This window comes from Melanerpes formicivorus, unplaced genomic scaffold, assembly GCF_026170545.1.
Source record: "Melanerpes formicivorus ecotype bairdi unplaced genomic scaffold, bMelFor1.0.p_v2 SCAF_19, whole genome shotgun sequence".
Classification (NCBI taxonomy): domain Eukaryota; kingdom Metazoa; phylum Chordata; class Aves; order Piciformes; family Picidae; genus Melanerpes; species Melanerpes formicivorus.
In genome coordinates this window covers 5,279,328-5,302,913 of record NW_027142371.1, presented here as the reverse complement: position 1 = coordinate 5,302,913, position 23,586 = coordinate 5,279,328, and the positions used below count along the sequence as shown (strand labels likewise).

Genomic DNA, 23,586 nt, shown 5'->3' with positions numbered 1-23,586 from the left:
GCCCTGACATGATGACAGAAGCTCCATATTAAATGGTTTCCCTCAAAAATCCCAAGGGGGGGGGCTCAGACAGTTGTGCAAACCTCTTAACAGCACCCTGTCCTTGGGGAAACCTCACTGTGAGCCAGCTAGTTCTAGACTTACCATTCTACCCAGCTAAACATGAATCACTGTTGTCTGATGAAAGATGATCTTCCCAGTACTTTTCAGTCTCAACCATGCTGTTTTGACATCCTAGTTCAAGAGCTGTCACCTTAATTATGAGAGCGAGTGGTGATGCAGAAAACCAGCAGTAGTAGCAACAAAACCAAAAGAATTACCAATCTCCAACTCATAAACCCAGAGTTTTAATGAGACTAGGTGAGAGGGCTGGAGGAGGGTGCACACTGTACAGACAGGCAGAAGAAATGAGCACGCCGCTTGCACCCAGAGGATCTTTCTAAGGGACTTGGAGCCCTTTACAAAAGTGTGCAGGTTTACAGCACCAGAACAAGAGGACACAGTCTCAAGCTGCACCAGGGGAGGTTTAGGCTGGAGGTTAGGAAGAAGTTCTACACAGAGAGAGTGATTGCCCATTGGAATGTGCTGCCCGGGGAGGTGGTGGAGTCACCATCGCTGGAGGTGTTTAGGAGGAGACTTGATAGGGTGGTTAGTTGCATGGTTTAGTTGATTAGGTGGTGTTGGATGATAGGTTGGACACAATGATCTTGAAGGTCTCTTCCAACCTTGTTTATTCTATTCTATTCTATTCTATTCTATTCTATTCTATTCTATTCTATTCTATTCTATTCTATTCTATTCGTCCCCTAAGTGAAGGGAGCAGGGGGGGTAAAACAACAGAGGTCCTCCCAGCAGGGATTTTGTGATGCCAGGGCTCAGTGACAGGGGTTTGAAACCCTCTGCAACTTTGGGATGACTTCCAAGGCTATTTATAATCCAGAGCTCATATTCTCCCAATCCTATTTACTAAAGCAATAAGAAATTGCGCTTCCCATGGCACCCTGGGCATATTATTATGCTATGTAATTTCCTTCTGCAAAAAGCCAATTAACTGTACATGTCTGTACCCATTCTGCCAACTATATCATTTTATAATTTCAGAACAGCAGCACAAACTGCCTGGGAGTTATCAGAGAGAACTGTTCTGCAATAATTAATAGATGCAAAGATTAAAAAAAAAGGCAGCAAAATAGGCCCACAAATTAACATGGTCAATTACAAGGCAGCTATCTGCAGGCCCAGGATCTTGGGTAAAATGAATTTCCTTATTAAGCTCTACAATCTCCCCCTCTATGCCAGAGGTCAAAGAAGAGAAGCACCATGAGCTGATTTGAGGGCTGGGTTTGGTTTTCCTCTGTTTGTGCTCCATTACAGAGGTGTGAGAGCAAGCAGGTGTGGTGGTAGTTTGGGGTCTTAAATCATCCCTGACCCCTCTTTGATCAATAGGTGATGGAGCCATGCTGACAAAAACCTTTCATTCTTATCCTAGGCACCCCAAGCCTTTTGTGGGTCTGGCCATTTTATACCCTTCCAGACCTCTCGTGAGGCCAGGGTAGACCCTACTGACACCAGAGGGAAGTCTTCTGTGGCCCCCTTGGATACCACTGGCTTGCATTAGACTCCTGCCTGCCCAATTTTGGCTTCTCAAATCATGTCAACTGCAGTCAAATATTCAGCTTTACTTCACCTGCCTTAGAGCCTTGGGAAAATCCTTTCCCACTCCACCTTGTGCAAAGCCTCTGGTCTAAGCAACCAAGGTTCTTCTGATAATGGCAGAATTTGGTGTAAGATGGGAACATAAAGTAGAACACAGAATCATAGAGCTGGTGGAGTCACCGTCATTGGAGGTGTTTAGGAGGAGACTTGATGGGGTGCTTGGTTGCATGGTTTAGTTGATTAGATGGTGTTGGATGTGATGATCTTGAAGGTCTCTTCCAACCTTGTTTATTCTATTCTATAGAATCAATAAGGTTGGAAAAGACCTCAAATATCATCAAGTCCACCCTGCCACATAGATTATTAAAGAAGAAATCCTGCCCCACTCTAGAACCCCCTGCAACCAATAAGGCGTTTGAACATCTGCTTGTCTCACTGATTTCACATAAGAGCTTTTTTTCCCCAGTGTCAAGTAAAAGGCCAGTTCTCCTAATCATCTCAAGCTCCTCTCTGAGTCCCCAAACACACTGAAGTGGTGGGCTTTATAATCAAGCCCTGCACACAGCAAGTGAGAAAACAGCCCTAGAGACAGACAAAGGAGGGACTCCTTCACATGCACTCTTTCAGTTTGGCCCAAGGCTGCGCATTTCTGGAGAGGATTTAAAGGATTTGCCTGGTTTTAAAAGCCATGTCAGCCTGCCACACACTCTTCCATGAAAGTGAGGTTGCTTTCCAGACCAAAGAGACTCAAAACTGCTTTTGCATGGCCGTGAGGGAAACTTTGTACTTATGCTGCGTTTACCCACTCCTTACCAACAGCGCACAGGACTGAACAATCCATTGCAGCCATACAGGATGTATAAAAACCAGGATGCTCATAGTCCTGGAAAATGCATTTGCTTAATTGCATGGCTTCCCCATTTCCCAATAAATGGCTTCAGTACAGTCATTAAGCCATTTTTACTGAAATGTTCTATCATAAAGCAAACATATTGCCATTGCATTTGTACAATTACAGCTGTTTAATAAACCATTCTCAATATGTAAATGCAGCAACCATTTCAGTGAAAGCCATTTCTGGGTGCTGGAAATGCCAGGCAGAAGCACATTTGGAGTTATATAACATTACAGAACACTTCTCTTGCTGTCTATTAGCAGAGGGTTGCTCTTCCTGCTCCTGTCCATCCCTGATTTCTTGTTCCAGCCAGGCATCTTCCTCCTCTCCACCCAGCAGGCAGAGCACACTGCCCATCACTCCCGTTGACACTTATGACTTACTGAATGAGTTTATGCCTATGACTACTTATGACTCACTGCTGCTCAGTGAAGCTCATGGCTCATAGGGTAGCTGTGTAGTGAGGAATCCTTCAATGTACTTATTCTTTCAGGTTATCCCAGACACCAGGCCATCAGGAGAAGTGCTCACTTCTCCTTCGAGGATGCACACCGCAGTGGCACTGCTTGCCTTAAACTCCCAGTCAGGGCAGACGAATGCACTCTGACATAGAACCTCAGAATTGATTGGAAAAGACCTTTGAGATCACTGAGTCCAACCATTATAGAATCATTGAATCAACAAGGCTGGAAAAGACCTCAAAGATCATAAAGTCCAACCTGTCACCCAAGACCTCATGCCTACTAGACCATGGCACCGAGTGCCACATCCAGTCCCCTCTTGAACACCTCCAGGGACTGACTCCACCACCTCCCTGGGCAGCACATTCTAACTACTAAATCTGCTGCTAACCCAAGTCCCTTAGCACCACACATCTATGCCTTTCAAACAGCTCCTATGTCTTTATTAGTGACACCTATTACTGATTCCAGCTATGGTACACACTCCTCTCTCTCTCTCTCTGACACCCACCATCACATCATTCCTATTGCACTTTGGTTTTTTAATTGTCATCTTCCTTTCCAGGAAACCTCTGTTAAGCCCCATTAGTACTGCAATTCTAAATGTTCAAAACCAAACAAAAACTATTTCTTAATGGAGCTGAATGAATTCTCAACCCCAACACTCCCATCTGCCATCAGTCTGACTGTGTTTTGACACCGACATTAAGCCACACAGCTGCTATGCTGGAGATAGCTCCACCTGTGTCCTGCGCTGAGCCTGTGCTAGGTGGTTAGGTGTTCATGATTTCACACAGGCAGGGCCATCATTCACAACGATCAGTGTCAACCCTAGGGATCATTTGCATTTGAAGGAAAAGCCTGTCCACATTAAACCTAAAGCACAGCTGTTCATGAGCTGCTGGTACTGTCACAGGAGCCACAAGAGATGCAAACACAACTGCAGAGCCAGGCAGGGACAGACCCAGGGGATGCCCTGAACTACCAGCCCGCTGTCCAGGCTCATATACAGCTTTTGCTCCCCCACAGTCAGCATCTCAAACAGCTTGGTTTATCTGCTGGATCCTTCTTCTGCTGGGTTCACTACTGACCTTCAGGCCAGCTGCTCCATACACGTGAGAAGCACACAGCACATTCTAGCCACTACTTCATCCATTAGGAGTAATACAAATTTTGAAGTAGCCTGGCAAATAGAGTCCACTTATTCAAGATTTATGTCTCATCCCTGGAAGGCCTGGTTGGATGGGGCTTTGAGCAACCTGGTCTAGTGGAAGGTGCCCTTGTCTGGGGGGTGGGGTGGGGGGTGGAACCAGATGATCTTTAAAGGTTACCATATTTTCAAAGGAAATTCTCATATAAGGAAGCAGCATTAGTGGGGAAAGCAGATACAGTGACATAGGCAGGGGCACTGCTGGGGCTGCCTGGGCTATCACACATACCTCTTCTGATCTTTGCTGTTTGATGGCAAAATCTTGAACAGTTCTGGGAAGCTGAGATGTTTATGCTCACCAGGTCCTGCAGGTTGCACTCCACTCTTCTGTGGCAGAAGGTAGAAATTCTGCAGATTCCTTTCCATTACTTTCATTTTTTCCCCTGCCTTTTTCTTCTCAACCACATCTCATGGGGTGGTAGCTTGCCAGGGAAGTTTTATCTGGCCTGTCAATAACACCCTGCCCCTGTCAGGGCATAGGGCCAGTTTCTCTCAGCAGCCAGGCAGCTATGAAGACAACAAGAGGAAAAAACTGTGTCTTACAACAGAAGTGTTAATATTTCATAGACACATGCTGGCAGCAGGCTTATGGCTATAAAGGGTCATTTTGTGCAGAGAAGACTGCAGCTCATTTTGGCATCCTCTCAGATGATCATAATTTTGTTTTTAGGGGAACCTACTCTTGCATAAAGCCCTGATATTCCCCTCACAGCCAGAGTGCTCTCCCTCTCACACAATGCAGCTAGCTGCTTCCCCATTTGGAGGCACCAAGAGGCAGCCCTGCACTGAGTCCATCTGCCCCACACAGCAGTGTGCTGCCCTGGGTGGTGGCTGTGCTCCGGGGGCTTGAGTGCTTATGTCTTTTGGGTTTGGCTGCCAGTCCTCAGAATGGGCTGCAGCTAAGCCTTCCCAGCCTCACCAGCATAACAGTGGTGCTTTTCTTGGGAGTATTTAAGCTTTTTCCCTGCTGCAGAAAGAGGAATGACTTACCACTTTGTTCCTAAACTGGGCACATGACATCAACATTGAGAGTGCAGCTTGCAGAGCAGCTCAGCACATGAACCCATGTACCTGTCAGGATTCACCCTAAACAGACACACTGAGAAGGGGGAAAGCCAGGCAGAACACAAGCTGTGGGATTTCATAACTACATGTGATCTGCTCTTCCCGTCCGTGTTGGAGGCTGCTGTGCCCAAAGGATGCAGTCAATGCCCCCAGCAGGTTACTGAGGGGAGAGGTGGGTGAGATATCTCCCTCTGTGCTTGAGTATGGTTTGTGAAACTGCTCACTCAATTATCCCCTTAAATTAAAATCCATCCTTAAGCCACTGTGCTTGTTAAAGCATTTCACAGATCTGCTTCAATATTGGACCCAGCTGCTAAACAGAGTTAAAGCAGAGAGAGGAAACAGCAGCATCCTCTTCTCACATAGGACAAACTCAGTTTCTCCAACTAGTGTCCTTCTAATACAACCAGCAACTCTTTTCCTCAAGGTACTCTCCTAAATTCCACCATTTGTCCCAGCAGTGAGGATGCTGAATTGGGCCATGGGTGCTGCTTCAGGAAACCCACCATAGGCTCTCTGTACACTCTCACTGGGAGGGGGAAGATGTCCAACTGCACTTTGTGCATTCAGACAGGAGCTCCAAGTGCTCACAGATCAACCTTAGCTTGTGGATAAATAGAAAGGCACAGGATTAGGCAAGGCAGAGCAACACTAGCTGTCACCACTGAGCTGAGCAACTACCATTTGTCAGACAGCTTTTGCTCCACCTGTTAGCAGCTGAAACAGGGTGCAGGAATGTATCAAGAACTGGTTAGTTGGTTTGAGGACAGTTATGAATGTGGAGGAAGATGAAAGCCCATAGATGCTGGCACTGACCTGCACCACCCTTCCACTAATTCAAAAGCACACAAGGAGCAGTATGGAAAGGGCACAACGGAGTTCAAGTAAAATCAGCCCTGAGCACAGCAAGTAACAGCAAGAGCAGCTGAGCAATGTTGACCTCCACACATCTCCCAGCACAGGATCAGCTCTTTGTCCCTGAGGACTAGGGAATGGTGATAAAAACAAACCTTGCACCTTCTTTCCAGCATGGACCAGGGTGTGGAATTCCTGGGTGAGCATGGGGTGACACAATGTGCCTGAACTCACAAAAAGACCCAGGAGAATATTGTGATATTTATCTGCAGACATGGACAAACAGCACCATGATTCCACCTTCCTCCACTTCCAGTATCTATTTAAGATGTTTACAAGAGGCAGCCAAGCACATCTTGTGCTGAACACAAGTCTAGGTCCCACTAGTATCACAGTGAGCTCTGTGTGTGTATGATGGGACAAGAGCAACTGGAAACCCTGCTTACTTCTGTGGATTAAAAAAAAAGGGTGGGGATCTGCAGAATAGTCTTTTAAAGTAAAGGTTATTTCACCCAGCATGGGAATAGGAGAGCCAGTGCTTAAGAAAGAATAATAAAAAGAAGCAGCATCTATCTAATATTTGGGTTTGTAGTTTCATTCTGCAGAAGACATATTTACAGAACAGAATAATCTCTGTTGCTGCAGACTCTCCTCTCCTTTCTCACCTCTACTCCTCCACTTGCAGTATCATGACTATCACCAAGCAACTAATGTTATAACTGGAAAGGATTTAAAAAGAATCAATGTTCCTTGTTGGTTTTTTTTTCTTTTTTGGTGAGGAAGGAGGGGAAACAAAAAGAAGAAAAAGGAAGGAGGAGGGGAAACAAAAAGAAGAAAAAGGAAGGAGAAGGGGAAACAAAAAGAAGAAAAAGGAAGGAGAAGGGGAAACAAAAAGAAGAAAAAGGAAGGAGGAGGGGAAACAAAAAGAAGAAAAAGGAAGGAGGAGAGGAAACAAAAAGAAGAAAAAGGAAGGAGGAGGGGAAACAAAAATAAGAAAAAGGAAGGAGGAGGGGAAACAAAAAGAAGAAAAAGGAAGGAGGAGGGGAAACAAAAAGAAGAAAAAGGAAGGAGGAGGGAAAAAAAAAAGAACAAAAAGGAAGGAGGGGAAAAAAAAGAAAGACAGTAAATGATCTTTATATATAAAGACTAAAAATATTCAAAATGAAGGCTACAAAAAAATAGGTTTGAAAAGCTAAAGATAACAGAATAGTCTCATTTATGGAGCATTGCTAACTCCTCTCATTCAAGCAGAATGTGCTCAGCTCCTCTGGCCACTGAGCAAAAGAAAAAGATGATTTGTCCTCAGAGCAACAAGGCCATTCAAGAAAACTTTTGGTTTGGTTCTTCTTCAGTTTCTTTTTTTGCTCTTTTTCTTTATCTTTGGCTCCTGATATTTCTGGGCATATATTTATCTCTTGTTTTCAAATGCACAAGGGCTTTCTCCTTAAGAAAGGAAGCAGATCCTCATACATTCATGTGACCGCATTTCACATGTCATGCCACTCAAGGAGCTGCTGGGCCTAATGAAGATCCAAAAGTAAAAGATGGTCTTTTATCACCTTCTGTTGCAAATGGAGAAGCAAACTGCTGAATCCCAGATGGACACTACAGGGTTAGAGTGAAGAAAAGCAGGATTTTCCTAGGTCCTCCCTCTCTCTCCATCCCATGACGATGAAGGATTACAACAGAGCAAATTACATGGCTTCTTCAGCAGTTTATCAAATAGCTGGGACTTTTTGCTTGGCTTTTCATCATTAAAAATTGAGATCCTCAGCTGGAGAGCAGAGGGAAGTATAAGAACATCAGTCGAGCTTAATTTTCCTTTTACATAAATCCAGCTCACTGGTGCTTTGGCTTTATTTGCTCTTCCTTTCATCTGGAGCCAGGCTGGTGCCTAGAAGGTGGGGCTGCATGTGCACAACTGGCAGCTCCTCATTATCAGTGCCCAACAGGATGACTTATGGAAGATGAGGACTAAGCTCCTGGCTTCATGTACTTGCCGTGGGAGATGTCCTCCTGTGGATACCCAATGGTGAAAGGCTTTTAGTGTTGTCATGGGAACAGCTTCGGTGAACAGCCTCTCCTCAATGTGAGGCTGCCTTGCTTGTTAACTATACAAAGCCCTTTTTCAGGAGAATTTTGCCTTGGATATCCAACAGTCTTACCTTTCCCAAAACTCAGGCAGTAGAAATCATGGAGATTGTGATGATAGATGGGGATAAAATCCCTTGAAGGAAACAGGGAGGATCTGCAATCTGTCTACACCATGAGATAATCTGCATTTTCAGGGAAAGTGATCTGGCACTTTCATTACCTTCTTCTACCTAAAAGGCTCATCTTGCTCTCTCTTACACACACACTTGCATCTCCCCCTCCTTCCCCCAGGAATTTACAAGCAGGATTTCTTTGTACAGTCACCCAAGGTGTGGAGGTGAAGCCAGGCTTTTTAGGATGTGCTGATGCACTGAGACATTTCTGATGTCTTGCTTCATCAAGTGACAGACTGTGCAGGAATACAGCTGCGAGAAGGGTCCCTCAGGGGGACATTCCTTCATATTCCTGCATCCTGAAGCTATGGTGACAGGACCAAAAGCCTGGAAGCTCTACCATGCCAGCACCAGCAGCTCTTTGTTAGGAGCTCATGTTACCAGCTCTCAGGGATGAGACTGCTGCAAAGAAAACCCTGACCCTGGCCATAGGAACAGACTCTTTTGTGCTTACCAATTTAGTGTTACAGCAGTCTCACAAACAGGACCCAAATAGGAACACTACTGATAAATAAATCCTTTTGGTAGCTTCAAAGTGAGGGGGGGTTTGCTCCAATATTTCCTTTGAAACAGAAACTTGAAAACAATGAGGGGGCTGAATGAAATATTGTTTGACTCAGATTGTTGCGAGCTTGAAATACAATTCCAAAATCAAAAATCAAAACACTTCACTTGGAAGCTATGAAAACATTTCACAACTTCTAAATCCCCCTCCCTCTCTCTTCTTCTGAGGACTACTCATCATACGTGGCATGAATTCAGTTAACCTAAAAAGGATTGTAGCAAACTTACTGTGAGCCTTCAATAACCAAGCCCAGATTCTGTAGTGATCTGTCCCACAATACTATTTCTGAGCAGCCTGTTCTCAAACATCTCAACTCTCCACAGCTACCTTCACTCACCTAAGAGACTGATTCAGAAAACTTCCTGCATGTCAAATTTCTATTGAAACCAGCTAGAGTTTCCTACTGGTTTTGCTAGAAAAGGAGAAAGTGCTGTGAAAAGAACCTCTCTTTACATTTATTCTCAGCACACTGAAGCAGGAGAATGGTCATCTAATCTGAAAGGTTCACAACCAAATGGATTAATGTCAGGACAAAGTATCTGACAGCAAGTACTATGACAATTTAATACAAATATAGTACAGCTAACACTGAAGTAAGTACTCAGCAAACTAAAAGGATCACAATTAAGGTGCTTTAATGTGCCACATCATGTTATTGATGACAGTAAAGGCTTTTACCACTTGACACTATCACTTACCACCTTGCAGAACACAATCTTTTCTTACCTGACTGACTCTGATGTTGTAGGAGAGAGGCACTGGGGTGAATGTAACTTGTGGAAGACTAAGTTTTTCAAGCATTATTAAGCAAAAATTGAATCCTTCATAGCTTCCATACTCAGTTCTGAAAGCATCTGACAAAAGCAGGGGTTGATGTTATCAAAAGTTTGGGTAGAAAGAGCTGGCTCCATTCTGCTCCTGAAATGACTGGCCATCTCTTTATGGTTCCATGGTGCAGTGTGGGGCTTCTGCAGGACAAAGAAAACCTTCCAGTGACTAAATACTACTATGAATACTTATCTCCATAAAGAAAATGAAAGCAGATTCCAGCTAGGTAGAAATTCCTCGCTGCATGAAACCAAAATGATGTCTTTTGCAGTTTTATTCCCAAGCCCTCTCTGAGAGGATTGCATCCCTCTGCTCACAAAGCAGCACATACCCCTGAGCAGGCCACAAGTTATGGATTATGTCAGTCAGTGAAGCACAAGCTTCTTTTATTTTTTGTTTAATCTTGCTACTCTGGGATGACATCACCCCACCATGACTCATTAATCCACAGAGACAGCTTGTAACACACAATGAAAAGCAGAACCCTGCTCTCAAATCCCTACTGTACTAGCCAGGAGGCACCAGGCACTCTCAGAGCTCTCATCACCACACAACACACACCTCTCAGCATCTCACACATGGATCTGCAGTGCCCTTTCATGTTCTCATGAAAAGCCCTCAACATGGGCACTAGTATCATAGTATCATTCAGGGTTGGAAGGGATCACAAGGATCATCTAGTTCCAACCCCCCTGCCATGGGCAGGGACACCCCACACTAGATCAGGCTGGACAGAGCCCCATCCAGCCTGGGCTTAAACACCTCCAGGGACGGGGCCTCGACCACCTCCCTGGACAACCCATTCCAGGGCCCCACCACTCTCATGGTGAAGAATTTCCTCCTCACATCTAGCCTGAATCTCCCCACCTCCAGTTTCATTCCATTCCCCCTAGTCCTATCACTACCTGAGATCCTGAGAAGTCCTTCCCCAGCCTTCCTGTAGGCCCCCTTCAGATAGATGGGTTTCATGATCCAAATCTAGACTGGAGTTGGACTTGAGCATTAAAAGTCTCTTCTGGAACCACCCCCAGCCACTCTCCCTGTTTTGGACAGATTAAACTACCTGGATGCTCACCTCTGCAGCACCCTGCCACAAAGCACCAGTCCTTTCTGCAGTTCTGTTTAAGCAAACTCAGAAGTGTGTGAATGCTAACAGAATTATCACAGACACTTCTGCACAGAGGTAGGTCATGGTCCTGGGCTTCCACCTCTATATCCTGAGTAGGTCTGGAAATGAACAGCAGCAACTTTTCCTCCACTCTTACCTGATGGAGCAGAGGAATCAGCAGCAAGACTGGCTGGAACAAATCAGGCAAGTTCAGGCACTAAAGAGATGGCACTACACAGAGCACTCAAATAGATACTCCAGTCTCCTTTATTTTCATTTATAGAGAAGTATGGATATAAATCACCAGAGTATCAAGAAAATATTTCAAATATTTTACAGTCAAAAATATAAGGCTATAGCTACCCCTCCTGGCACAGCTGGGATGACTTCCTGTTTGGAGCCCCAGGACTGCACAGCATTTTGGGGCAACTTAGAGATGCTCCTTGAAGCCTGACTTCATGGCACAACTTATCCTTCGTACCTTCTATTTTCACAGATTTGTTTCTATGCTTTGACAGCATCTCAGCAGCACAAGAGCAACCCTTTGTAAGGCTGAAGATCAATGTGAAATGATGAGACCAGGGAGGTTGAAAACAAAAGGTAAAGATAGAGGCACAAACAGGAAGCATCCACAAAAGTGCCACTGCCATGAAATAAAGGCACTTGAGTTAATCTGTTCTACATTGTTGATTCTTCACTGGGACTTTAGAAGAATAATTATTACACTTGGGTTTGTGTGGCCTTTGTGGTCCAATTTGCTGAGGAAAGGGAGAAGCTGCAAGAAGCCATGGAGGTCTGACAGGCCCCTCTCAGTAATGAGTGCACAAAAAGAGCATTTCACAGCCAGCCTGATTTCTTTGGAAATCAAGGAGCACACACAGACAGAGAGGATTCAGGATGCCCCAGCACAGACAGCAACCTCGTGGAGAGTGACACAGCCTCTGTCATGGAGAAGTCATCGTTTTGGTTGTGCTTCCTACTGCTGCCACACGCTGGTGCCAGACAAGCCATCACAGCACTTGCTCGCTGGGACTGTCAGGAGGAGTTAGATGAACAAGAAGCTGTGAACAGAAGGACAGGAGCAAGTGTCCAGCTGGCGAATTCTTCTCCAGGTTCCTTTGCATCGAGGGTTCCCTACAGCCTGCCACTGCAGCAGCTGGTTCCTGAAAGACAGTCATAAGAGGGAGAGAGTTAATGTGCTGCACCTCCACTGCAAGAGCAGTCACTTGTACAACGATGTCTTAAATCACCCACAAATCCCATTTAGTTTGCTAATGTAGATTTCCACTCCATGGACCCAATTCTGCCTTTCTACTGCTGTAAAGAAGCAGCAATCACAGTGACCCCCACAGGACTGTAATCTTGGGTGAAGCAGAGCCACAGTCAGGAACACTGGACTGGAAGAATATAGAGCAGCACACACTATAGAAGTTATGTCCAAAAGGATTCACAGAAACATTCCCTCAAGGTGGGCAGCAGGGCATGTGACAACTCAAAAAGCACACCAACATTCCTATGACTCCTGGACTGAAACACTTGAGAGGTTGCAAAGTGGGAAAAGCCTCATTTTCTCCCCTCTCCTTTGTAACACCATGCTCCCTCTCAGCAGGCAGAGCTCTATTGCCACCCACAGACACCGAGATGCTGAGTAAGTACCCAGCACACAATTCACAGCAGGTGTTTGTGAGAGCAGGTCAGGGACACGAGCATCTCTGGATAACCACATCGGTAGAACACTTGCCTGGATGGCAGCTGGCTGGAGGTACCAGACCCACATGTGTTGGAGCAAGGTTACTCACAGTCCTCTTAAGCAGAGGACAAGAAAACAACCAATCAACCTTTTCTCCCAGTCATTACATTGACCAACCAAGCAGGTACAGAGGCCACTTTTCACAATCAGTGGCTGCAGAGGCAGTGCTGCCTTAATGGCCATAGAAACTGGTACTTGGCCATAGCCCCTTCCCAGATTTTAGCATTTAGTGGCTTAAGAGAATTCTTCCCATCAATGTGTCCCAGCCCTGACCTCTGGGGAAGCACAAATACCACAACTGGATCGATTCTTGCCCTCTGCAGAGAGCTGCCTACAAAGCAGCCAAACAGACCCCGAGTTTCTACTCCTTTTACAGTTCTGTGCAGCCAGGAATCATTGCTCTAGCTCCAGAGAGATAACCCTGCTCTTGGTCTAATGAGATGTCATGCTCCAGAGTGTGGTTTTATGCATCACACATGGTTGGAAAAGGCTCACTGTTTTTCTTTTGGCTTGGGGTCACTTCAAAATACCAGAATCTGCACAGGGAGGATTAAGATCCCAGATAAAGCAGGCTGCACACAGAGCAGTCCCATACCCTTCAGAACTCTGGGCTGCAGGTTTACCTTTAAAAGGCTTAACTCCTTAAACACATAAGCTAAACTTACTTGTTCTCATCTTGCTGGTGGGGAAAGCAAATACTGACTTTGACATAAATCCAGCCCATCTATCCTCTCTCCCCACACACCCCAAGAGCAGGGGCACAAACTGCTGCAGTCTGGACGTTTTATGTGTTAAAACCACCACATTTTGCTCCAGATGATGAAGAGCAGCTGATCCTTCTAGACACAGGCTGAGTAGCAATTTCACAGATGTCAAGTCTGTGCTTTATTTGTAGATCTTCCAGAAGACAACCCAAAATTAACAGATCAATTTCCTGGCTCGATGCTCTGGCTTGTTTATCTCATAACCTTCTAGAGGAAAGAAAACAATGCAAGCTAGATTATCCTAGTTAGCCTTACCCAATGGCCAAAGATCTGGCCATGTATCAAGGGCTTTGGGTTACCTTCTGAGCTTGCATAACAGGGGTTAAAATGAACTAGCATCTTCTGTAGAGTGGGAGACAGGTGGAAGGCACGGATAACAAGCATTTCTCTCTAACTTGAAGCATGTACAAGCCAGACTCCACTTAGACACAAGAAGATAATTAGGAAATACTCATCAAAATATACCAGCATTGCTGAGTTTATTTTAAACTCTGTCAGATGTTTTCCTTCCTGAGAGTCACTCTTGGAACAATATCTCGGGGAACTAAACGCTGGCACAAGCTGCCGAACTGACAGAGCGAGAAGCAAAGTGCAGGCACAGCGTGGGTGGGACAGCAGCAGCTGTGCATGTGTCCCCAAACAGCCTCAGCCAGTGGCCTCAGAGACCTGGGCCAGCACACCACGGCACAGGGCAGCTGGCAGAGCTACTGCTCTGAGGTTACCACAAACTGTCCACAGCTCCTGGCAGTTACACCAGCAAAAACTCAAAATGAGGGTGAGCTGAGTACAGAGCCAGAGCCCCGTGAGCAGATCTGGGCAAACTCAACACATGCTGCATCCTAGGCTCTGGCACCCAGCTTTGGCATCCCACCATCCTCTTTCTTAGGGCAGCAGTTGCTTTCCCATCTTCTTCCACCTTCCTTTACAAGCATCAGAATTTATGCCCTCCACGTTTGGCGCAGCCTAAGGAGCTCACCATGCAACCCCTCACAGCACTGCTCCCTTGCCAGCCTGCATGCTCAGGTATGGCCACTTACTCTAGCAGAAGGCAAAAGCCTTTTCACAGACATTGCCCTCATCCCACTCAGTGGCTGTCCCCACCAGCAGTCCAATTTCTTCTCAGAGATCACAGAGGTCAGTTTTTTCCTGCCATGCAACCTGGCAAAAACAGTTTATTATTTCTGGTAACAAACTGGGGGACAGCTCTGTTCATACAAAGAATACCTAAATACTTGCACTTGACCCAGCCCTGGACAGCAATCTCCATGACCCACCACTGTAAGGTCAAATAGTGATAAAGAGCATTAACTGGAGGTTGCTTGTCTAGGGAATACGTAGGAGGTACCTAAAAGATCCATGTGAAATGTAAGGGAGGCTTCACACACACAGAATGAGGATGCTGCATCATTAATGTTCCACCTGTCAGTCACACATTCCTCTCTGACACAGCTGCCCAGCAGTGCTCCTTCAAGGAGGCTTAAAGTGCTTCTGCATTGCCTCTTGTAGATTGGAACTTTGTCCACTGCTCAGGCCAGCCCTGCCTGCTCTCCAAGCCTATGTTACTACCCTGGCAATGAACACAATTGAACACATACAGCACCTCAGGTTGGCACACACACAGGTAGCTCATACCTGCCACAGGCATGACCTCATTTAGAATAGAATAAACCAGGTTGGAAGAGACTTGAGATTGTAGGCAGTGATACTTAGGGGTGAAAGCTCACAGTTTAGGAGTTTGCTTTCTTGAAGGCAGCCCATAATGAAATGGACCCACCAGCTCATCTTACAGACCCCCAGCAAGACTCTGGGAACAATTTCTTAGGCTCTTCTCAATTGGGATGGACTTAAACCACCTGCTGAGACATGGGCTGAGTTTTGACTTGAAGGAACCAGTCACCTTTCATCCCAACTCCATTATTGCTACTCCTCTCCAGCCTTCTGTCTGCCAACACCCAACCATCATTGCTAAAGGACACAGGCCCATCTTCTTTGTGCTTCCATTCCATACAGTGCTGCTCACCAGATAGAAATGCCCCCCTCTTTTTACAGCCCAGAGAGGAAACCAATTCCTGCATGTATTTTGCCTAATCTGATGTTCCTGTCTGGCTCCAGGGTTTAAGTAAAATAACATTAGTGTAAGCTTTTTGTAATCATTTACATGTTTAATGCAGGTAAGTGCTACTCCTAGCCACACCAGCTAAGATGTTTTTCTTCTTTATCTAAAAGCTCTTGGAACCTTTGTACACAACAAGCTGAGACAGGGAAGGAAAAGACTGACTTTCTCTTACTAAAAGCCTGAACAAAACCTGTCTAAAAAGGCCATTATTGGTAGTCTTGGTAGTGCAATACTTGGTGTGCTTGAAGCCTGACAATACTCATTCAGAGTTTCTAATTCAAATGGATGTGCTTATTTCAACATTTATGTAAGTTAAAAAAAAAACCCTGCCCAGCACTGATGAGCAATGATTTTCTCAGGCAGGGCTGCTAACCAGCTTCAGAGGATGACTTTAATAAACTAACAATGGGGTTAAGAATATCAGGATAAAAGCAGTGCAGAGGCTGTGCCTCCAGTGACAACAGCAAAGGCTTGGGAGCCAGGACTCCTCTGTGGCTGGCTCTGCCACAGATGTATTTTGCAGCTTCAAGCCATTCCCTTCATCTTTGCTGGAGTCTACCCAATTTGTACAACCTGGGTGGTCCCCATCAATCACCCCAAAGCTTCTTCAGCTTTCCAGGGAAAGGATGCTGAAAGTACAAGGATTTAACAGTACTTCCCCACCCAACTTCAGGTGCCAGCACATACCCCAGGTCTCTAAGCCAGCTGTCGTTTGCCAGAAATACTTATCAAGGGTCACTTGTAGAAACAAAATTCCCAGTGCTTCAAAATTAGAAACAGATTTGGTTTTATTTGGCACCTGACAGGACTGTTAACCTAAGAAGCATGGCTGAGGTATCTTTAAAACAAAAAAGCCTCCCCAACCGTGCCACTTAAAAATCAGTGAGATTTGGCAGACTAAACTCCCACACTTCAGTCCTGGCTCTGCCACTGGTTTGATATGTGAGCTTCACCAGATCACTTCAGCTCTGCAAGAAACTCATGGTATGCAACAAAGAGCAGTTAACATAGTCAGAGCGCTCCAGAGAGCTGTGTGCAGCACATTACGAAACAGGGAGAGGCAGATCAAGGGAGAAGAATGAAAACAACATCTAAAACTTACATTTTGCTTCCACTGCCATCCCCATGACAATGCAGGCTTTTGGAGTCTAAAGCTGGGTGCTGACACTCCACGCAGACAGTATGGCCCTCCCTGAGATACTGCATCCAGTGAGTGTACGAGTGACGGCTCTGCAAGCAGCCCTGCGTGATGGCCACAAGCTGGAACTCGACACAGTACCTGCAACCAAAATAACCCAGGAGGTTAGCTCAATAACCAAAATAGAGCCCTCCAAGTGACTGGAAGAGCCAGACTGAACTGGGTGACCACCGATCACCAATTAATCAAAACAAACAATAAAGCAGCCCACACCCAAAAAGCCTCCACTGAAAAAAACAAACATGTGGGGCACCTGCATTTCTGAGAAGGCTAAATGAGGAATAAAACCACTGGGCTGATGATTTCAACTGACACACCACAAAATATCAGTATCTGCTTTTACAAATAGAGACACAAGCTGCTAAAGCATTTGAGTAAAGCCAGGAAAAAACAAACATTAAGGTCTCCTGATTCTAAGTCTGGTACCCATTTGTTGAACCACATTTATCATCTACTCTCAGTTACTTATAATGGGTTTTGCAGAGCAACTTGCAGCAGGAGCTAAGATTTGGTCAGTACAGGTTTTCCCTGTGAAGATCTCCACCCCAAGAAAGAGAGTGGGGTGGTTGTATTTCAGCAAGAGGGCTACCAGACTGACACAGCCCTTCTGCCCTGCTCAGACTTCTCTGCGCTTCCAATTTTAACCAAACCTGAGAGGAAAGCCCCCAGGCCTTGTCTGGGGGCAAAACCCCAGGAAGTTCAACAACAATCTATAAAGACAGCAGAGTTGGGTTCTAGTCTAGACTGGTTCTGTAGCAGTCATCCTGGGGATTTCCAAACGCCTTCGCATAGCGCTCTGATCGTGAGCAGTTTGCTTTCTTGTCTTATCTGAGGGAAAGAGAGCAAGGGTAAGAACAGATAAAATAGACCTGTGCTCACACCTTTGAATTGTACAGGGAGAAGGCTCAGCTAATGAGGAGTCCAAGGCAGGCTGAGGGTGAAGAGATGCCCTTTCCTTCAGACACTTATGAGGTGGATGGATGCACTCACACAGTGTGGAAATACTTACATGTATAACAACATGTGGAAAATAAATCAACAAGTGCCTGGCTGCTTCATGCTGCAAGAGCAGCTCTGGGAAACTCCAGAGTGTTGACAGGAACGGCAGGTCTCAATAAGAAACAGGCAAAGCACCAGGGACTGTAGTAAGAACCCCTGGGGAATAACAAAGCTGCGTACAAGTGGTTACAGGGTAGAAGATAACCTTTTCCATCAGCACTGTGTCACTGCTAGTGATGACCCTGACTGAGAAAGAAGACTGGGAAGGATGATGCCATCACTTCTGTGCTCAAGGCAGAAGGAAGAGCTGCACTTCAGTCGTGCCCTGGCCTTACATCAAGGCAGACCCCCAGCCTTCAGATGCACTGCAGACACTGCTGGCCCTGAGTGGGGAGCAGCACCCTGCCCTAGTGAAGTGTTGCCCTGCTGACAGGAAATGCCAATTCTGATTAGGAAAAAGCTGGGCCCAGAACTGCAACCAGACACACTGAAGGTGGGGTATGACTGAGCCCCCATGCTGAGCCTCCAACTTACCCTGCTCTTTCAGTGCCATCAGCTGCAGCTCTTCTTTTCCTTGCTTTTCCAAACCCTCCTGTTGTTATCAATGCTGGGACTGTGTATATCAAAGAGAAAGAGCACACTGTGAGTGGCAATACTGCACTAAGGCTGTTTACATCTGCAAAACAGTAAAGATGGGCCTTGAGTGTTATATGGTTTTACCTTTAGCAGGAGCCAAACACAATTCTAACTGGATGTGCAATTACCTGTGACCATCAACCATTTCACTGAAAATTTAGTCTGTATTGTTGCCATATTTTTGTCTGAGCAGAATGAGTCTATTCATAAGGTACACCCAAAAGACAGAGGAGAGATGCCTTTGATGGGTATTGCTCCATCATGACTTTTTGCAGATGATACAATTACTAAATAACTCTGTTCAGCAGCCACTTACAGAATTTTTAGACAGGCCTAAATCTACCAGGTCTATCAAAACTGCCAGAGATTTGCACTTGTGTAAGTGAGACCACAACACCTCTGCACTATTTCACATCTGAAGCACAACAGATCATAGTGAATAGCCAGCACTACTTTCACATAGTGCCCTGGGAAGGGTATCTCTAATCCCTGTGTGAAGAGCTCAGCTCTCAATTGCAGATGACAGGCCCAGAGCAAACATGCTGGTGAACAACTCTCTTCAAATACAGTAAAGACAGAGCAGCTCTGCTGACACAAACAAGAATTCTCCCCCTTCCACCCATTACCTAGACACTTACGTTTTCAGTGGACTTACTCATGGACTGTTTGCACTCTGTTCCTTGCTGAGTCCAGTACTCCACACAGCCAGCCCTCTCCTCCAGAGCAGGGCATGCTTCTCCTCCATTCCTGGGCTCCTGGATGATGTGCCTCCTCCGCACACGATACGTTGTCTTGCAAGGCTCTGCGCAGCCACTCCAGACACTCCACTGAGACACGACACAGGGGACAACTGCAGGCAGAGTAGCACACGGGGCCATGGGAGGTTGCAGAAATGATGCCTGTAACACGACTTCTCCAGAAAAGACACTTTTCAACAGAACTCAGTACAACCCTCCCTGTTTAACACCTGCCCCACAGTTGTGCTGGGCAGTCCTCAACAGCTGTGCTGCCACGAATTTACCTGCCCCAAAACTCCAGCCATCCAGCCCAGCCTTCAATGGGGCCGGTCACCTTATGACAGTGACCAGCACACACCACCTTACATCTGCTAATAAAAAGGCTGCACTTGCAAGCAACCTTCCACCAAAGTCCCTGTCAGTACTCATGCGGCAAGACAAGGGCAAAAACATGCTCAGGCATGAGGAATTCCTCAGTTCTGAGTCCAGCTCCACTACTAATCTATCACTCAATTCAGAGATGCTGATGAGCTCCAAATCCATCTGGATCCACTATGCTCAGCACCTTACCAGAATGTAGTGGGTTGAAATTTCCCCCCCAATTTACACAGGCATTCAAAAGCCTGAGTTCCACTGATTTCATTGGGATATACGCTGCTGCATGCAGCTGTGAAAGCCAGCCTTCCTGAGCAGCTCAAGCTTGGTACTTCAATTTATTCTGCCACAGGACACAGATAACCTCTAATTACTGCATTAACCTTTTCTGAAACTGCCCTTGTCTTCAGAAACTTTAGGAAGCTCTTTCAAACACTGTTGCTTTTCTTCCTTGTCAAAGGCACCACAAACAGCTTTTAAAACCTGTTCAAAGTCTGGGAAGCAAATCAATTACCTGAGCAACTGAGGCATTTCATTTATGCAGCAATCCACCTCAAAAAATTACTGTGTGTTGGCTTGTAGGCTGCCCAGCATTACAATCCTTTTGTGCATCTGGTTTATTCAGAGTATTCTGCTCTCTTCAGATTTGTTTGGTGTCAGATACCAACACCTTTGTCCTTAATATTTTGCTTTACAAGTCAGTTCGATAAAGCAGTTCTTTAGTGGTGGGAGAGAGAAAACTACTGGAAAAAGGCCAGGCTACAAAGGCAATAAAAGTCAAAGTAGAACTGGGTCTCTTTCATCCAGCACGAGAACGAATCACAAGAAACAACGCACAAACCCAGATCTCGCCTGATCTCCGCCAACGGAGCGCTGCTATTCTCCAGTCAGCCACAGGATGGCACCAGGCTGGCAGAAGGGCTGCAGCTGGGACAGTCGTACGGCTGCCACGGTGCCCTGCACAGAAAGGGAGCGTGCCCTCGGCTATCCGCTCACAATGCCTAACAAGGGCCTGCAAACGCATTCCTGTTACTCTTCTATAACGTGAAGAATAGACACAAAGGATCCTATATCAGTTATCCCCGGTAACTGCTCAGGGCAGCAGGATTCAGGTGCAGATGCACTGAAGAGAACCCAATAGCCCAAGCACATCAGATCTCAAGTCCCTGGACCATCCAGCACCAACACACCCCCTCCCCTGACAGCCCCAGCAGACAGGCAGCCAAGCTGCACCCTCACTGCCGACCTGGTGCCCCTGCCACAGGGCAGGGGTGAGGCAGGTTTCTGTGAGCCAATGGGCAGCACTTTTATGTTTGCTGCTCTCACTTGGGAGCTGCTGGTCTGCAGACCTGCCAGCCCGTCTTCATCCACAGACATAGCTTGTTAAAACCAATTTAGAATTAACTAATTTTCCACACATTTTCCAGCCCTGTCTTGAGAAGGAAGGGGGGGGAATAAAAAGGGGATGTGGGAGGCAATTAAATCACAGAAATGCACACTCACCTGCCTGGAGCAAAACTCTGCAGGTTTAACGACCAAGGCATTATGTGCACAGGTAAGGCTCCTTGAGGATACTGTTGGCAGGGAGGGAGTAAGGCATCTCAGTGCTCACAATAACTTGCTTCCTTCATTCACAGCCCTGCTTTAGCAGCAAATGCTCATGAAGGGAGTGCTACTGGCTCCCCAGGAAAGCAGCACTGCCCACGGACCTCACACTCACCTGCATGGGCAGATGCCAGATCTTGCCAGGTCAAACTATAGGGCTACAGCCACACGCAACAGGCCTCGATGCCCTTTGTAGGGAAGCACCAAGAAGAGCAGCAGATCTGATCTCATCCATAAGAATTTGGTCCACAGGAGGGAGAGGGACTGGGGGATTCTGACTCAGTCAGGAAATGTCTCATTTCACATTTCTGTGCTCTACAAACATAATTTCCTGATGTGCCCTGACAGCTGTCTGCTCCAGAAGACCACAGAGCGCTGCAACCCAGGTGGGGAACAAGGTCAGAGAATCATTGAATCAATAGAATCATGGAATTGTTAGGGGTGTAAGGGATCTTTAAAGGTCACATACTCCAACCTCCGGGCAGCGAGCAAGGATACCTGCAACCAAATCAGTTTGCCTAGAGCTTCTTCCAACCTGTCCTTGAATGTCTCTGGAGATGAGACACCTACCACCTCTCTGGGCAACGTGAGCCAGTGTTTCACCACTCTGGGCTTAAACAATTTCTTCCTTAATATCTAGTTTGCGTCTCCCCCTCTTTGCCTCTGCAGCACCGCTCCTCCAGCCACCCGTCCGCTCCTGCTTTCCGCAGCGCAAAGCAGAGCCCAGCGGCGCTTTCAAGCGCAGCCAGAGCCCGGGGCGGGCAGGTATCGGTCAGCTCGGCAGGTGGCGGACAGCCGTGCCCGGGAGCGGCCGCAGCCCCGCCGGCCACTCACCTGGGCAAGCATCGGCGTAGTCGTGGCAGCAGTCGAGGGTGCGGGTGCACGCCTCATCGCAGTAGCACGGCCCGTGGGCTCCGTCGGGCCGCCGGCCGGTGCTAAGGCAGGCCGGGTCGCGGCCCGGGCAGCACAACCCGCGGGCGGCACAGCCGCTGCCGGCGGCGCGGCGGGGCAGGACGGGCAGTGCCAGCAGCGCCAGCAGGGCGGCCCAGCCCTCCATGGCCGCCCGGCGCCGCCACCCGCCTTCGCTCCCCGCCAGCCCCGCACGGCTCTCGGCTTAAAGGCGCCGGGAGCCGGGGCTGAGGGGGAAGGAGCCGGGCCGCCTGCCCCCGCACCCTGGCCCCGCCGCCGAACGGCAGCAGGGCGGGTCGGGCGGAGCCCCGGTGCCGCCAGCCCGGCCGGCGGGGGTGTGGGTGCAGCTTAGGCTGGGAGCGCTCGGGGTCACCGGCAGCCCCTGCCGGGGCAGAGCCCGCTCCTCACGGCTAGACGCGGGCCTGGGCGCTCCCGCTGGTGCTGTGCAGTGGGGCAGGGGCACCCAGTGCCCCAGCAGTAGGCTGGCAGCAGCGGTTCCTCTGTGCAGAGACACCAGCCTCTATTTTCCCGACAGCACCGTAACGCTGCTTTGCCTTAACTTGCGTGGCTGCTCACGATGCCCCTGCGCTCCATTTCTGCAGGCTTTTGATGCTAAAGGGTGTCATTTCCGCACTGACTGCTAGCACTTGCGGGCAGCATTATCATAAGATTATCATCAAAACCAAATCATAAAAAGAGACCCTTTTTTCAACCACATTTGACTCCAGTGTACCTCAGGAGCCATTAAAAAACTGAAAGCACTTCATTCCCAGTACAGCAGCTTGTAAGAGACACAATCCAGCTGGCCATACTGCCTCTACAGAATCACTCTGCAGTTTCTGCTTGCTGTCAAATGCAAGAAGCTTAAAGCTATTAGAGCCACTCCTGTGAATTATTTAGCTATTCAGTAGGAAGGGCTTTACTGTAACTTTTTATCAAACAGACGCTCTAAAATATTGATCACAACAGATGTTAGACCTTGCTGAGTGCTGAACAGGGATTTGTAAAACCCACCCACTGATTCTTTGCAGCCAATTATGCTATTGTACTAACGGTGGCTATGGGCAGAGCGTTCCCACCTCAGGGAGGCTGCAGCAAAGATGCTTCCAGAAAAATGGAAAATGGTATTAGACAGGCTGACACCTCCATCATGTGCAACGCTGGAGGCATGGGAGCAGAGGAGACCTGGCACCGCACCAGCCTGGGCATAACATGATAAAATGTTCCAAAAAGATAAGAAATAAAAGGAACTTTAGCTTCTTTGTATGTCAAGAGATGCCTGTGGCAAAGGGCAGATGTCTCATTTTCTTAGCAGTGGTCAGATACTGTCACCTTGGAAATTGCATGTGTAACAAATCCTGTGGTGGGCAAGAGGCAAAAAGGCCAGGAGAAGATAGAGAACAGCAGAAGAAATAAGAGGGCACGGAGTCTAGGAAGCAAGAATTTAATGATACCTTGTGCTAATTCCTGCCTCTGCCAATGAGTCATTCATTATGTGACTGCAGATAAGTCATTTAATCAATGAATGTCTCATTCTTGATCTAGAACAGGAAGGACATTCAAAAGGAGATTGCATTACACAGCCAA

At 47.0% G+C, this 23,586-nt stretch overlaps 1 protein-coding gene across 1 annotated transcript; it reads right to left on the bottom strand.

Annotated features, from left to right (window-relative positions):
- Nucleotides 1-11,165: 11,165 nt before the first annotated feature.
- On the bottom strand, nucleotides 11,166-22,235 carry LOC137446868 (somatomedin-B and thrombospondin type-1 domain-containing protein-like). Its single transcript, XM_068149890.1, has 5 exons — nucleotides 21,925-22,235; nucleotides 19,029-19,223; nucleotides 18,272-18,350; nucleotides 16,643-16,819; nucleotides 11,166-12,073 (listed from the first exon to the last, which is right to left on the bottom strand). The coding sequence occupies exons 1-5, from the start codon at nucleotides 22,145-22,147 to the stop codon at nucleotides 11,956-11,958; spliced, it is 792 nt and encodes a 263-aa protein (XP_068005991.1). The 5' UTR covers nucleotides 22,148-22,235; the 3' UTR covers nucleotides 11,166-11,955.
- Nucleotides 22,236-23,586: the final 1,351 nt, after the last annotated feature.

Coding starts and splice junctions, on each gene's coding strand:
- LOC137446868 (XM_068149890.1), bottom strand. CDS start 22,147: ATGGAGGGCTGGGCCGCCCTGCTGGCGCTGCTGGCACTGCCCGTCCTG. Junction 18,351..19,028: donor AGAGTGCAAACAGTCCATGA/GTAAGTCCACTG, acceptor TGATATACACAG/TCCCAGCATTGATAACAACA. Junction 12,074..16,642: donor GATGGCAGTGGAAGCAAAAT/GTAAGTTTTAGA, acceptor ACTGTCTTTCAG/GAACCAGCTGCTGCAGTGGC.